The 18003-nt window shown below is 33.3% G+C and overlaps 1 protein-coding gene across 3 annotated transcripts in view; it reads right to left on the bottom strand.

Annotated features, from left to right (window-relative positions):
* The window catches only part of LOC124369341 (G-protein-signaling modulator 2), a 60817-nt gene that overhangs the window by 23927 nt on the left and 18887 nt on the right, over positions 1–18003 (bottom strand). For 2 of the 3 annotated variants that reach the window (XM_046827318.1, XM_046827324.1), the window contains exons 6-10: positions 17491–17614; positions 10615–10730; positions 6960–7126; positions 901–998; positions 164–358 (exon numbers count right to left, since the gene is read on the bottom strand). In XM_046827318.1, coding sequence (XP_046683274.1) covers positions 164–358; positions 901–998; positions 6960–7126; positions 10615–10730; positions 17491–17614 — 700 coding nt within the window. The remainder of the gene's footprint in view (positions 1–163; positions 359–900; positions 999–6959; positions 7127–10614; positions 10731–17490; positions 17615–18003) is intronic. The other variant, XM_046827327.1, reaches the window with a different exon arrangement.

The following is an 18003-nucleotide window of genomic DNA, read 5'->3' as shown; positions in this document are numbered from 1 at the left end:
ATATCACCAACAAATGAGATTTATACCAATAGAATTAAAGTTTGAGCTCACAAGTAGCTGAAAAATATCCAATTAAACTTTAGCAGCTTGATGACTAAAACCTAATCTTTGACTAGGGAGTGAGGGAAAAGCTAAGCAGGAGTGAGCGAGCGCACACAGCTACCTTAATGAGTTGCAGTTGTTCCATGCTTTCTCGTCTCACCCGGTAACGGCGCAATGCAGGACCTGGTGAAGGCTGTGCAAACGATGCTACTAGCTGTTCGCTGTCAGGTGACAACTCCCCACCTGGCATGCCGAGAGCTTTTCGCAGATCTGACACGTTCATCTGTGCGGTAGCCTGGCCCAGTGGGTCGCCCAACTACAACACACCCACACCCTGCCATATCAATACTTTCTACAGAAGAACAAACATTTAAATCCAACTCCTTTACTGATCACATGGTAATCCTGGACCCTGAGTCAGAACACATGATATGAGGCACACACAATTTACTCATGTTCTTTGCTTAATTAATTTTATGGTTTTACAGTTTTTACTATAAAATAAGCTTCCAGACTGTTTGTTGTGACATTGAAGGTCATCAGGATTTTTAAGACTGTTCTCTGACTCACCACCAACATTCTCCATGTTCATTCAGAGGAAAAATGTCTGCATCATTAATCAGGTCACAAGTACGATCATCTATGAGTTTCAAAACTAACAACGTACAAAAAATTAAATTAGTTTAACAAAACATTAAAATAACAGCTTCTTTCCTCCTCGTTATTTAAAATGTTAACTCTAGTGATTTCTTAGCAACTGTTATATATGTCCACAGAAACACAAAATAAACAACACAATTTATTATATAATTCTACATTTTTAAAGCTAAAAAAACATTAACTGCTACACCTATTTACCTCTTTTGAGATTTCCAAGTGTTTTGTAGCAAAATAAAGAGCTTTCTCGTGGTTCCCCATGGCTGAGTGAGCATTACCTAGACTCCAACAAGCCCTACCTAGAAAATAAAGTAAACCTTAATTAGAATACAATCACTTCTTTAGTTTTAGAATAACAAAGAATAAAGAATATTTACATGAACTTAAGTATTTCTTATTTATCTTTGGCCAGGAAGTTGTTTTCACTCTAGTTTGAAGAAAAATATATTTAAAACTGACAAACAACATTAAAAAACTGGAAACTATTGGATTTTGTGGCTTTACTGATACTGACCTAAAAACCACATTTACAATATTCACAGTGTAAACTTTATTTAGCACTACCAATGTTAGTGTGGAACTATTTAAATAATACTAATACTATATAAACTATACAAATATCAGTCACATTTCAAAATTCCACAGATGGATCTGATCACAAATGGTTCCTGCCATCGATATGGGCTGCGGCAACAACATCTTTGGTGGTTTCTCGCACTGCTAGTGACAAACAAAAAACATCTCTCAAGATAGTACACATAATAGCATATAGAATATTTAAAATATCAGAAATGATTCAGACACTAAGAAGTGTAATATAAAACAAATATTGAAAGAATCATTCTATCCATATTTATATAACAAATTGTACTTATAATTTTTAAGTTATTATTCTTGGTCCTACTTAAAGTTTACATAATAAGAAATATTATAAGGGTGGTTTTAGATTGTTATCAGTGAAGTACAGTTTTCCAATAGCAGCGGTCAAACTATACAACAGCCTACCGGAAAGCATCAGAAATATGAACACTATTAAGTTCAAGGAAGCCATATGGTTCAGACTTACAAGTAGGCCTATCTATGCACTCAAGGAACTTGAAGATGACCCACTGTTCTAGTCCTGCCACCATAAACCTTTGTAAATAGTGTATATAGTTTTAAATACTTGACAAAATTGTTCTGAACAAATTGCAAACAGTTTTTAAACAAAATTGACACAGTCTATCTGGTTTTATCAGTCAAAGACGAAGACATCAAGTATCAAGTAAGTATAAGTCATAAATCCAATAATTACAAACCAAATTTAATCACATTAAGATTTTTCTAATCTAGTGTGCTATTCTTTACTAGTACAGTGGAACCTTGTCAGACCCTTTTATCTCGATTCTTCAGGTTTAGGAGAAAGATTTTGTGAAGGGCTTACAAATTTTGTTTGATGAACTAATGTTAAAACAACTGCTGTGTAATTTTAAATGAGAGATAAATATTCTATTGGGTTGTACAAGATATGACAACACTTGTTTGAAGAGATTGCATTAGAGAACAAAGTAGGCTTGTGTCAGCTGATGTTGATGAGTGTCTTATGTTCCCCAGCGTAAATACAAACATTGAAAGTAGTGATGATTGGAGGAAAGAACATATCAAGAGCCTACCGTTTAACCCTCCAACTGTCGGTCGGTGATATTTTTGCCGACGCGGTTGTTTCAGTAGTGTCACCAGTGAAAATTTCCCCAACTGACACGTACTGGCTTTATAAGTTTTATAAATCCTGAGGTTGTTCAAAGACACATAAATGTTTTATCATTGGAAAGGTGGTGAAATAACCTATCTGTTTGTATGTCTTTGAATTCCCTAATGCCTGTTTCCAGACAGTTTCGATACAAAAAAGTAACGTTTTGTTTTCTCTGAGTTGGATTGTTTGTAAACAATGAGTTCCCTTGTGTGTGTAAACAAAGAGCAGTGTCGTGTTTCTTAGTGCGGTTATGTCATATTTTTTTATATAGTTGTTATTTAATTGTTTTGGAATGACAATGAGTGATCCTTGTTGGTAAGTGATATCAGAGAACTTCTTATGGACCCTAACATCAGTGACTTACTCAATTCTTACACTGTTATGTCGCTAAGCAACCAGTTACATCATACTAGGATATTTATTCCTTTTTCAGAATTATCATAGTAAAACTATTTTTTTTGAAATCACAGTTAAATTTAAGATAATCTGGCTATTTCAATTTTTAGGAGGAGTTCAATTGATATAAGTTACATACTCTTAAAAATAAAAAGTAAAATGATAAAAAACAAACAGTTGTTTAACTTTTTTACAGTTTGAAATTTTTTTTAAATTTTTTATAGTTAGCTTATACATATTTTACAGGTTATTCCAATCAAAATGGTATATCAAACAATATAATTATTATAATTTTAAAACTTTTTATGGATTTTTCAAAATACCCTTGCAAATACACTAAAATTAGGCAAAAATGTAGGAAATATGACAGACAGTTGGAGGGTTTAGCCATATAAAAGTAGCATTTGTATTAGATGGATTGATGGCTTACTTTGAGCATCAAGAAAAAATTGCACCGGCCGAGCTACTTATGTTGAAATAAAAACATGATTGCACAGCGCATATACGATATGCAAAGCTTATACAGTTAAGCAAAAACTAACACACTTTTTTTATCAGGATGTAAATAACAGTAATGCTTAATTTTATGATGTTGCTTTTCTACAATGTAATATGTTATAGTGTTTATATGTTGTTTTTTGCAAAACATATGTATTTTAATTGTTTACACTTTATTTTTGTATTTTCCTAAATCTCCATATAACATGAATTTTCATCATCTCAGATCGAGCCTGGTCCAACATAATGAGGTTCCCCTGTATTGTCAACTATAACAGTGCAATGACCCGTTTATTCCATTTGATATGATCTTTGCACAGGTAAGTGGCTCTTGGGAAGGAATATAATTAGGATATAGAGGAAAATGTTTCTTAACCTTAAAAAAATGTAAAGTACAAAAAAAATGATTAATCCTGAAATTATTAATTTAAGTAATACAAAAAAATATTTATATGATGTAAAAAGAGGGATGGTATTTGACTTACATTAATTTATAAAAGGTGGCAACAGAGAGTAAAGACTATGGTAGATGATGCAAAGAAAAGATTAATAGATCATTTGTTTATTAACTCAAATAATAAAAATGAAAACAGATCTTGGCATATAGTAAATAATAAGAAGCATAATATTGGAAACAATAACATTGAAGTTAAAATCAATAATGAAATCCTTCATGTATACAGAAGTTTAATAATTATTTTTTGTTACCTTACCTAAAGTTATGTTAACTGGGGAAAAGCCTAATATCAATAACATTATATGCAAATATTATTCACATACTTTCAATTTTGCATAATGCATTCTTTAATATTTTTATATGATTTATTTCTAAAGAAAGGCATTTTTTCAACAAAATTCAAAGTTTTTAATGTACAATATAGGAAGTAGGTCTGGCCTCCAGAACGTAGGCCTTCAGTTTGCAATTAACCCTTTCAAAGTTACAAGAAAATCTTTTATAATAAATTAGTACATTTACTTGAAAACAATAATTATTTCAGTTCTCAACAGTATGGGATTTTGTGAAATAGGTCAACAATTAGTGATTTATATGATTTAGTAACCCATTGTACTAATGCAATTAAGAAAAGTTGAAGTAATTCGTTTGATTTTAGATTTAAGTAAGGCTTTTGAACAAGTGGGCCACCAACTTTAATTAGAAAGCTACAATATTGAAACGTAAGGGATGTAGAATTAAATTAGTTCAAATTTTATTTACAAATGGGTAACACGTAATAAATCTGGTAAACATTCTCATATCGTGACGTAAGTTACTCGTGACACATGCTGCAATATGTTTATATTCTATTAGACCAATATTGAATTATTGAAATCAGCTCCAAAACATGACAAATGTAAAGATATACCTTGTTTTTGTACCTTGAAGGCTCATGCAATAACATAGCAGACAATGAAAGATGAAATTGGTATGAACAAGACAAGTGAGCACATTTAAGCCAAGAATGGGTAACTCATGCTGCACATGATAAATAACTGTGTCTCATACATAATAACTCTATTGTAATAATGAAGTATTTTAAAATATTTGTTCTGAAAATAGAGATTTGGCAACCAACATTAAATCAGTATGAAATTACTTATAACTGAAAATAGAAGGGGAAGGATAAGTCCTTCACTTCATTAGGAACAATGGAAACTAGGTGAAAGTTGTGACAGGTCAAATTACAACATTTGAATATTCATGGGGAATTGGCAGACTGTGACGTCAGTGAATCGGCAGACTGTGACGTCAGTGAATCACATGTTGTCGGAATTGAGATTTATTTAATTAATAACGGAGAAATATATTAAACTTTACAAAGAAACAAATTTAATTAATTAAAATGAGTTATACATAACCAAAATTCGTGTTTTACAAAAGTACTAAATAAAATTATGCAGAAAAGCCAATTGTGGGATAAAATGACTTGCGTATTGATGACGTCAGAAAGCACATGTTGCTAAAAATTTAAATAAAAAAGCTTTAGAAAAATAATACAAGAAAATAGAAAGACTTAAATTGATCAATTATAGTGAACGTGAAAAATTTCGACAATTATAAGAAAAGAATCAAATTATATTCAATCGTGAAGACGCTGATTTGAACGGGAGAGGGGATGAACATTGTTTGAGCCGGTATGCATGGTTTTTAGAGGGAGAATCCTTCTTCTCTGTCTGGACTTGAAGCAGTAAGGACGTCTACTCATATCCTCCTGGTACAGTAGTGATGAAATATGAAACTGTAGAATAGTGCATTGAAGTTGTAATCAGGGATGGGATGTTGTGTTAGATTCTCAAATTATCAAAGCAAAGTGAGTAGAATTAGACAGTATAATATAAAATAAATTGACATCAAAGTCATTTGCTTTGTCTTTCATTGAGTATCCCATCTACAAAGAAATGTGGTAAGTAAGAAAATAAGCTTTAAATTAAAGAATATTACTTTCAAAACTTATTTGATTCAAAGTGATTGATAAGAAAAGTGAACATTTTGTGAACTTTATTATGATATAAACAATCATATTGATCAGAACTTTCAATAGAGTAATATTAAGTTTGAACCATTATTCAACCTACTTAAAAAACCTGAGATAATATAGACCCAGTGCTAGTGATATATAACGTGTAGCCTACTTTCATTAATACAAACTACATTTCCAATATCTATTTTTAGTAACTTGACAAAGTCTATTGCACTATTGAATGTGTTTAAAGACCAATAAAGATCTTGAATCTTGAACAATACCACAGACATTGAAGTTTGATCGTTATTTAAATATCAACTTGGAACAATATGAGTTAGCCAACAGGAAGCAAGTCTCGCACAACCAACAAGGGGCAGCACACTTTGAATACAGATTGTGAGCAAATTGGGACAACAAACAGGGGCCTGGAACGTAGCAAAATCGAACGTAGCAAAATCGCACAGCCAACCTGGGGCCTGGATCGTAGCAGAATGGCACAGCAACGTGGGGATCGTAGCAAAGTGTTTCTACGATTCTCCACTAGATTGTACTCAGGCAAATAAGGACAACACAGACAGTATAATACTGAATAGCACCATCACGGACTCCAACAGCAATCTGCGTTACTCCTGGAGGCAAGTGGTGCACTCTCAAGTAACTGTGGGGATTACTAGCCAAAGGGTTGAATTGCTTTGTGGAAACTAAAAATATCCCACAATCTTTCTTCTTTATTATTATAATAAATAAAATCTATATCAGCTAAAGAGGCATTATAGTCTTTTGGAAACTGGTCTTTCTATTCATAGGAGAAAAAAATATAATAAAACGTAAACCAACAGCTCTTGCACAAAAATATGCTATGTTTATTGATTGGTACAAAAGCTAATGCCAACAAAATTTTAAATAGTAACAATTCTTACATTTGATATATGTTTAAAAAATGCATCTCTTTTATTATTTTAAAGTAATTAATTTGAAATTAAACTACAGAGAAGGTCGATTATCACCACTAGAGCCTGAATTGATAGTGTAATATCACAGTATTATGCTAAGTTGGATTTCCATATATGAATGTTTTGTCTGGATTCGTACATCTCTAATAAATTATTAACTCCTATGGTTGAGGCTCTCAGCAGCAGAACAATATTAACAGAAGATGCAGAGTTACCTACCTTCTCCCACTCTGTCCATGAGCTGTTGAGCAATGATGAGATGACGGATATGATAATCTATGGCAGTCGGGTAGTCACGTAGCAGTGTGTATGTGTTGCCCAGACTATAGTACGCCTGTGCTTCTACAGCTCTGTCTCCCAACTCCTGGGCTAACACCAGCGTCCGTCTATCAACATATTATACATTAAAATACACTCAAAAAGAAAAGACCTGTATCTTTTCTAACTTCAAAGAGAAAAACAACTACCCAAAAAGTGCATTATTTGTTTAAGTCTAGAAATTTTGTAATTCTGTTTGCTATCGTTCTCATGTATATAATTTATGACAAACCTCATAAATTGAAGAATATTTTTAGTCTGAAAACCAAATTATAGCAAAGTATTAGGTTTGTAAAAGTCTTCAATAGTAGATTCAAAATTTAGTAAGATGACCTTCTGAAATTTATGACACGATTTTTACTTATAAAATAGAACACAAATATTATAGTCAAGTTAAAGATTTGTTCACTAAGGTACAATAAGAATAAAACTTATAATTTTTCAACATCTATTATTTTGTATTTGTAATTATTCATACCAAACGTTTATACAAAACTTATCGCATCTTACAGCCCAGAGCCTTAACTGTATGGTTTGAGTAATTATGAGTAACATATGCCTCAATATATTAGTATCTGTTTAGGTTCTATTAAGTTTGCTGGCTTAAAACATATATCTGAGTTTTTACTCCCATTCTATGTTTTGTTACTTCCAATCTGGCTAAAATAAGTACATAACATCCCACCAAACAAGTAGAAGCAAAACAAGAAATAATGTACTTACTTGAATTCGCCATTGAGAATTGATAAAGTATTAAGACAAAAATGCAGTCAGAGGTGTATAACTTCTTTAAGAGATAGATTTACTCATCAGTCCTTCTGGCAAACATTTCATGAGATTTGTCATCTTGGTCAAACCTCTTTATAATAATTATTAAAAATGATAATAGCAGAGGTCATTCTGGAATAAATATATAACACTAGCGAACTAAAAAAGCAATTAATTATATTGATTTTAATACAACACTAGTAAAGTTATCAATTCACTTAGTAAATAAATACAATGGGCAGTGTCTAGAGAACTCATCAGACTGAACTGTCATGTCAATAAAAATCTACATAAATGTGTTTCAGTACTAGTGCTAGAAAGATAAGTGTAAAGCACTAACTGCCTGTTATCAATGTAACAAGAAACCTCATTAACTTGTCATGTTAGGGTCTATGACCGTACCACTCTGTCTGCAACATCGTATGTAGCTTGTTTTGATAAATTAAAGACTTCTTATTCAAGTGTATATAGAATATACTAGATCTAACTTATATTAATTTATGTATATTTAGATTTTATAAATTATGATCAACAAAAATTGTATACACATAGACCAAAAATATCAGACGGCTTTAATTTAAAAACATCTTTCAATATCTATAAACTTTTCTGCATGTTTGTTATTTTGTACAAAGTATAGTAGATGTAAACAATTTAAAAATGTATTACACAAATTAAATCATTTACAAATTGAAGATGAAATAATTTAAATCATATACTCCAGTTCTGATAATTTTATATTTAAAAAACTTAGAAAGCTTTTTTTATTCATGAATCAATTTACACTATGTATATTTTCTCTGATTACAAATTCTGCTGGTTTTTACGTACATCACTGTACTGAAAATATACAAGTTCACCACAGTTAACATTTCAAGTTTAATGAACAAGGGGCGACAATGCTCCGCAGGGCCAGCCCAACACATTGTGCGAATTTTATTCTAAGGTAATCAATTTAAACAATATCTCTTAATTTCCAGATAAGATAGCTCACCCTAGAAATTTTCCTGCAAACAAAATCAATATGGGTTCTCCAATTCAATTTTGAATCAATGTGAATGCCTAATAGTTTTACTGATCTATTTTCTATAAAATTAGTAAAAGTGATTGAGTTTTTTCTTGGTTACAAAGAAGGTTATTTGCCGAGAACCAATTTACAGCACTCTCAAGAGCTGATTTCGAAATCGCCTGTAAAGTTGCAATATCTTGGTGTTTGGAAAGTAGAGTTGTGTCATCGGCATAACAAACAACTGCATCAGCCATGACATTGGATGGAAGATCATTGGCCGCCCATCTTAACACAACTTAATTCAGAATTCTTATTGTTGATTGAAATAAACTGTCTTTTGTTATTCAGATAAGATTAAATTATTTTCAAAGAATCCTCTTTTACTCCATAAAATTCCAATTTCATTAGTAAAATATCAAAGGGGTTTCAGTCAAATGATTTGCTTAGGTCACACAAAGAAAGGAAAACTGTACCTTTATTTTCAAAAGCATCTAAAGTTTTATTTATAATTTCAAGAACTGCAGAAGCTGTATTTTTCCTTTGCTAAAACCAAATGATTGTTAGTTAAAATATTATGATGATCAAAATAATAACTTAATTGGTTTTAAATTAAAGATGCAAATATTTTTGAAAAAATTGGGATGATAGAAACTGAGCAATAATTTTGAAACAGGTGTTTTCACCTTTTTTGAACATTGGAATTATTTTTGATATTTTCAGTGGGTCAGGAAAATAACCAGATTTTGAGCATGGGTTGTAAATTAAAGAAAGAAGTTCACTGATTAACTGGATAGTCCTTTTAAATATATAGTTAGACAGTCCATAGCAATCCATACTTTTCGAGTTAGAAAATTTAGAGACAACTTTGACAATCTGACTCGATGTAATTTCATTCTAATGGAAGACAGTTTGCTTGACATGCTGTCCTTTGAGGAACAGAATTCAGAAAAAAAAACCAGTTCAATTCATCAGGATCCAATGTGATGTCTTGTGTGTGTGTGTTGATGGGCTTTCTTGAGAGATGAAATCCCATGCTGTTTTACATTTATTTGGAACACCTTCAAAGTAATTTTCACATGCTTTTTTCTTGGCAGAAACAAATTCAGTTCTATTATAGGTTTTTATAATCAAGGTAAGTTTTATAGGCAGTATTAGTAAGCTTAGCACCACTCCTATATAAATCCTTATAAATGGTATGCAACAAAAGCATTTTTTCTCTCATTGCTGTTAGTTCAGTAGTATACCAATCAATTATTTTGCATTTTGCTTTTTTTGTTTTATATTTCTTATCCAATGGAGAACAACAATAGTACAATAAGTTAACATACATTGAAAAAAGTTGTAAAACAAAGGACAGATGTTAGAAGTTTTAGAAATAAAATTCCAATCAACCTGTTTCAAACACTCAATAAATGCCTCTATGTATTCCTCTTTACGTTATTATATGAAGGTTCATATATATATCATAAGGTTTTGGTCCCATAATGTGTAAAGTAAGAAGGAGATTTAGTGAATCTCATCATAAAGACTAAAACTAGCATGCAACCTAGGAAAACCATATAAAAGTATGACCTTACTAAAGTAGGGCTGCTACTTTTAGTGTTAATGATTAACAACTCCAGCAACTTCAAAATTTTCTGTTACAAAAGTTTAAAAATTAATGACACGAACTATATATACATAATTGTGGAAGAAATTGACAGGATACAACTGAGTATTTTAAAATTAATATTTAACTTTTTTATCTATTGAAAAAACCCAGAGTCTGGGAATACTCACTTGTAATGTTCAGCGGCTGTTTCAAACTCGCCCAAAAAAATATGTGAGTTTCCCAAATTACTGTTGGCTCTCCTCTCAGCTGCTTTGTCTCCAAATTCTCTGGCAATTTTTAATCTCTGAAATTTTAAACATGTTTTAGTAATTGATTTTTACTATGTCCTAAATTAAATACAACCATTTGAGAAGAAACAATCATAACGTTTTTTACTATTACGTTATCGATGTCATTGAGATGAATTTTTTCTTAATTTTTATTTTTAAAAGGTACTTAACTCGTCAAATGTGTAGCTATTATTCAAAATAAAATGTATGAGGTATGTGTGTATATGAGGTAAAATGTATCATATGAGGTATGTTTGGAAAGTAAAACAAGCTACAGAAGCACTACTGTAGTTGCTCTATGCATATGGACTTGTTTGTTTCATAATTTCTTCACATTTACCTTAACAATTGATTTGTCTTATGAGTTTCTGTGATAGTTTACAATTTATGTACCTGCCAATGAGTGACATTCTGTTTGGGTTCTTAAACGCAAGGGATGGTAAGTCTGCTTCATGGTAGGACTAAATGTTTAGATATGATAGATTTATTGTGAAAATACTATGAAAAAAAGTGTACCTAACTTCAATGTGTCTTTTTAAGCAAAAGGAGAGAAATATCAGTGAACGAGTTGTTTTATTTCATGGCAGTTCTTGATGATCACCATGCTGCTGCTGGCATTGTTCAAATACTAATTCAACAATTAAGTTGAGAGAAGTTGAAATAGTCCAGTGTACAAACCCGAATAGCACTATTCAACTGCCACATGTTTTAAGTGGCTCTAGTAGTATTTATATTTGAACTCCTGCAAATCCACAGTAATGCTAGTGTTTCAGGCACCATTTCTGAACCATCAAAGATAAAGCCAAATTTTAAATACAAAAATTTGAGTTTTTAAAAGAGCTCTTGATAGGTGTATCTGTACGTCTTACAACTATGATTTTTTTTTTTTTTTAAGGGGCAAAAAACACAGGTATCCTCAAGAAAGAATTGACACCTACTCGTATTTGGTAGTGTCAATTAGGTACATAAAGATTACATTGTATATAACAAAAATAGGAATTACGACAAGTAGGTGAGTAAATAATTTATACTTAAAACTAGATAACAATAAATATAACAAGGGAAAGACTGTAGAGAGGTCTTAACCTATATAAGGACTAAAAGATAAATCGAACATAAATAAGGACAAGGTACATAACATTAATTAAATAAACTGTAAAAACTTAACAAATTTTACTGCCACCAAGAAAGCTGTCAAGGAGCTAATTTGGCAGCTGCCATGATAATGATACATAAAATTAAATAATAAAATTTATAAATATTAACAACAATAGATAATCGGGTATGAGGAGACAATTTTGTCTCTTGTAGGCAAATAACTTTAGGTTTTCTTGTCTTTATAAGTAATTTGAAGTCTTCAAAGTGGTTTCTCAAACCATTAATATTCCATTGTAACAGCATTTTATATTATATTATATATTTTATTTTATGCTAGTTCATCGTAATTTTTTTCTTTGTTTAGATACAGGACGGAAGTTACCTTGAACAGTTTGGAACTCTGTCTGCATCTCCAAAGGATCCTCAACCATATCATCATCAAGTGATAAATTGTGAGGATCTGGACGAGGATGGATTAGTCTTTTTCACTAAGAATTTAGATCTGTTTTCTGATTTTTCTTGTATGTTCTTTTTTAGTTTGTCGGCGAGTTTTTTCCTCTCTTCCAAAGATAAGGCGGGTTTCGTATTTTGTTGCACCTTATCTCTGAAAGTAGGAGTAACTATTGGGCGAGCTTGAATCTGTGTGTTGGACTTTGTATGGGGCGTGTGGACTGCTTGCGAAGGATTACTGGTGGATGCCAACGGATGTTGTCCGGTACCGGCTGCAAGCTGCTTAACCAAAGCGGCAACCTGTTCTGCTAAATTGAGTACCATACCCTCCAAGGCGGTACATGACGGGCACTGTGCGGATTGGACTGGGGCTGAAGCAGCTTCGGAGTACGAGACTCCCTCTTTAGGGGTTGGAGCGATTCTTCTCCTGTACTCTTTGCGGGCTTCGTTAAAAGAGAGTTTAAAGGAGAGTAACGATCTTCAATACTTCCTTTTCCTCTAAGTAAACTCTACACTCCTTCGAAGTGGCCGTGTGTTTGCCCTTACAGTTCATGCATCTGACGTCGTTCTTGCAACCTTCCTCTTGGTGGCCTTTATCGCCGCAACGGGAACAAGTCTCAGGGCCCGAGCACGTCTTAGTAGAGTGCCCGAATCTCTGACAACGGAAACACCGCTGCGGATTTTTGAAGTATGGCCGTACAGTCAGGGACATGTACCCAGCCTTAATAGTTTTTGGGGGTTGGGGAAAAGCAAAGGTCAGAATTAGACCAGGAGTAGGAACCTTTTTCCCATTCTCCGTCTGAAGCATCCTGACCACATCAGTTACCATTTCACACTGCAGCTCGTCCTTGATTTCTACACTCCATCAGGTCTCGGCAGAAGACGATCCCCTTAGAGGTATTCAATGAGGAGTGCGGTTGAACAACGACTTCCACCTGATCAAAAAAGCTTGTCATCTGAAGGAACTTCCTGGCTTGGATGTAATTCGCAGCCTCCACCAGGATAGTTCCATTTCTCAGTTTGCTTACAGATTTAGGCTGACCGCCTGAGGAAACAAAAGCTTTGTTTATAAGGAAAGGACTAACCTTTGTTAGAGTTTTGCCCTCATCTTTATGACTCATGATTAGGTATAGTGGAGTTGGAACGTTCATATTTTCTGCGTTTACTTTTTCTTCCACTTTCCTTTGTTTTATATACGATTCATTTTCAGAATCTGACAACTGTCGTTTTTTCTCTGGATCATTAAGATCTCTTCCTCTGAATTCTTGCCCTAACGGTGGGGTGGTTTGAATATCCATATATAGGGTCACCAGCGCATCGTGTTTAGTAGTGCGGGCCGATTCACCGGGAGCGGGCATGCCCTCAGGTGTCCCACAAACCGTAGCTTGGGGGACAACCCTACCTCAGTTCCCCGAGGCCCAGTTTCCATCGATTACCAAGTCGGGAATACGCGCACAACTTGGACTCGCACGTGGCAACAGGGGCTCCGACACCCCTGCCTAATGAACACTTCCTAACCAAGGACCAAAGTGGCTGGCTTCTGAACCAGTACATGACTTACACCTTGGCAGAGACAAGCTCACATCAGCTCTCACCGACACCAGATAGGGCATCTAGTGCCGGCTTAAGCACTCCCAGCGAGCCATGTACTGGAACGGTCAGAGGACAGGTACTAATAAGACCCTGGAGGGGGATTTGGTAGGAATTAGGGTATGGTTAGGTGGGAAGAGGCAGTTTAACGTCATACCCAGGACGGCTTACAAATATGAAATATCCAAAATTGGAACTGTGCTGAAAAGTGAAAAAATGTAACAGTTTTAAAGAGAGTACTTCTTTGGTAACCTCGGATAAAAATTTGGATTTGTTAAAATCTTTAACAAGGTAACAGTAACAAATCTGTGAAACCATTCAACTTTTGACATTTTGGATCATCCTGTATATAGGAAGCGAAATAAATTTAATTAAACATTTTTCAAAATAATTAGTGAATAGAAAAAATGTTCCCTATTCAAGTGCCATTTTGGGGCATTTTTAACGTTAAAAATTATTTTCCTCAATTATTTTGCTCCAAAATATGGGGGTTTTCATGAATACGAAGAAGGTACGTTCAGTTCAGCTGCTATACATCGCAGACAGGTGGTCTGCCTCACCCTATATAATAAAATAATAATTCAGCCTAGGCTAGTTCCCATCAGTGTTAAAAGTTATCAAAAGTATACTCAACATTAAAAAGGGTAAACAAATTATGTACACAATTATTGTCATAAATCCTTGATTTCAACCTTTTCAAAGATTTTTGAAAAGATTGTTCTTACATTCGACACACCTGAAGAGGCTAACTTTAATTAACAAATGCCAACATGGATTCTAAAAGGAAAATTTATCATATCTGTCATTATTAGGCTCATTAGGCATGCTAAAAAGTTTAGTGTATATTGCAACAATGACCAAAGGTCTTCGATCGGAAACAGCAGCACCCATAGTGAGTGTCACAAGGTGTATTATACGAGTTATGGCTATTAAATAACGGGAATGATATTGTCAAAGAATTTATTTTCATTTTAAACATAATTACTTATTATCACCTTCAATATACACCCCTTCTCTATACCTGCAACGCTCCATGCGAATTTTCCATTGTTGGAAACAATGCTGAAAGTCATCTTCTGTCAACTCTTTCAGGAGTCTTGCCGCTTTTTCTTGAACAGCTTCTACGGATTCAAATCTCGTACCTTTCAATGCAGATTTCACCTTAGGGAAAAGATAAAAGTCGCATGGTGCTAGGTCTGGCGAGTAAGGTGGATGTTCTAACACTGGGATGCTGTACTTGGTCAGGAACCGCTTGACAGATAACGCGGAATGAGCTGGCGCATTGTCTTGGTGCAAAATCCATGATTTCTTACTCTTTCACGTAGTTTATTAAGTACCTCAAGATAGTAATGTTGATTAATTGTTTGACCTTCAGGAACCCAGTGAAGGTACACAATCCCACGAATGTCGAAAAAAACAATCATCATTACTTTCAATTTTGACTTGCTCATTCTTGCTTTTTTTGGCTCTCGGTGAAGTTGAGGTCTTCCAATGCATGGATTGGCCTTTGTTTCCGGATCATAAGTAAAAAAACCACGATTCATCACATGTTATTATTCTTTCCAATAAATTTGGGTCATTTTCAATGGCATTCAAGTGTCAGTACAAACATTTTTAAGAGCTGCTTGTTGATCAATCGTAAGAATTTTTGGTACCATTTTTGCACACACTTTTCGCATGTTCAAATTGTCATGTAAAATTTGCCGTACACATTCTTTATCAATGCCTACAGATTCAGCAACTGCACGAATGCTTAATCATCGGTCAGACCGAATCAAATTAGCAACTTTTTCGACATTGTCTTCCATTTTTGATGTTGAAGAACGACCTGGCCGCAAATCATCTTCCACGTCTTGTCGACCATCTTGAAAATGCTTGAACCATTCAAAAACACGAGTCCACGATAAACATTCACTGACATACACTTCTTTTAGTAAATTATAGGTTTCAGTAGCGGTTTTTCCAAGTTTAACGTGAAATTTAATAACAATTCGTTGCTCTATTATTACGCTAACCATTTTTCCGGCAAAACAAAATAACAACACTTACATAAATGAAGGTTATGACACAACGATGTTGTTTACAGAAACGAGACTAACTGCATTCTGAAGAGGAAGTCTCAAACTACACAGCTGTTGGTTATTGTTGATTGGCGCATGCGCACTCGTTCCACTGCAGTGTCAGTCCCGTTATTTAATTGCCATACCTCGTATATCTCCCATTTGTCTGTTAGTATTATGACGTCTCATGTAAACTTGGATATTTAATAATGTGTATGTGATGTGAACATACTCTACAATCATAAAGAACAATTATATGAATTTTAATGTACAGCTCTCCAAAAAGTTTGAAACTTGGCTGGCAGTCCGATAACATATCTTTGGTCTTAACACTTAGAGTGCTAATCCCGTAATTTTACGGAACGGCGAAACTTCCGAAGAATGCTAATCCCGTAGTTTTACGTGGTTGTCATTTCAATTGGTATTATATTACATTGTCCGTATTTAAACGGGTTTTGCCTACTCTACAATGTTATTTGGGTTTTTAGTAACACAATTCACCGCTAGAAAGCGTCAGATGTATTGTATGAGCTTAATGACAAAGCAACTTCGGTCGCGTTGTTTACGTGCCGCTAACGTGACGTTCGTTGCAGCCGGCAGTCGATGTCGCAATCATGGCTTATCGCAGCTTGAACGACGTTGCGATCAGTGATGTATTAGATAAAGATAATTTTATTGGAGTAGATAGTATTTTTGACGATTCTGACATTGATCCTGATTTAATGGAAGAAGATTAGACACATACTTCAGGTAAGAATAAGTAAGTCTATTTATCATATAAACATCAGTCTAAAAGTTTGGTTATGTTATTGTTTTCGTGAATCAAACTATAATTTGTATTATAATAAATTAACTTTATACAACTAATATTTTATTCTTATGAATAAAATAAAAATATATTCATATTTTACATAGTATATTATTATGTTACAGATACTGAAAACAGTGCTGACAGCGAAAGTGATGCCGACGCATCAATATGACGGCATAGTTTTTTGTCAAAAAACTACAAAACACAAAAATATGATTTGTATTATTCAAAAGACAGTTTATATTTGTAAATGGGTCATTGTAAATAATTGTATGTATACTTAGTTTAGTAAGTTAGATAAAAAAACTGTCTCAAAAAATAATTTTTTTTTCCAAAAATATATGTTTTTAAAAAACATTTTTTATGTGTAGTTTTTTAAAAAAAACCACAAAAAATCTCACGTTAAAAGAAAGACGAAAGTAAGCTGAATTAAGGTATGTAAGTATTTTTCTCATACCTTAAATACTTTTTTTTTAAATAAATTTTTGAAAACCACCAAAATCGCCCAGCATTCTACAGAGTTACATGTCATTTAGGGCCAGCACTCAAAGTGTTAAACACAGCAGTAAGAAAATGACCTAACAGAGAAAGTATTAATTAATAAAAATGCCCTACTTACTTTTAATGTATTGCTATTTTACAGAATCAAGAGCACAATTAATAAATTAAATGTAGAATATATTAGATGGCTGTGCTGAGGTAAATGTTGTCAAAGGCTCTATTTTGTTGATCACTAAACTAATAATGTAAAATAATCACAATCACCTCTTGATGATATTTGATGGCTTGCTGAAAGTTTCCAAGGAGATAGTAAGTATTACCCAGGTTACCACAGGCACGGCCTTGAGCTGCTGTGTCATTAAGCTCTCTCATCAGGGATAAATTCTCTCTGTAATAAATATAATCAGTAGATTAATACTGAGCAGTTGAAAAAAACATATTGAACCCACTTAAGTTTTTATATATAAAAATTAAGGAATTATATACAGTGAATATTTTTACAGGACATATAATTTAAAAGAAGCTGGCATATGTGTGGCGTAATCTTACCTTGTTATATAAAATACAATTGACTGAACTGTTTGACTTAATGAGGAGTGACTATTGAGAGTTGGGTCCACATTATCTTATTTTCTAAATCAACTACACTTAAATCGGGTCTAATCATAGTGTGATACAGCAAGAATAGGTGTTATAGTGAATTGCCTTAATATGATCATAACCAAAATAAAAGTGGCTACCAGTTTTGGCCACCTGAAAATATTATTTTAATATTTT

The sequence above is a fragment of the Homalodisca vitripennis genome, chromosome 1 (genome assembly GCF_021130785.1).
Source record: "Homalodisca vitripennis isolate AUS2020 chromosome 1, UT_GWSS_2.1, whole genome shotgun sequence".
Lineage (NCBI taxonomy): Eukaryota > Metazoa > Arthropoda > Insecta > Hemiptera > Cicadellidae > Homalodisca > Homalodisca vitripennis.
Note: the sequence above shows the minus strand (reverse complement) of the source record. Positions and strands in the feature narration are given on the sequence as shown.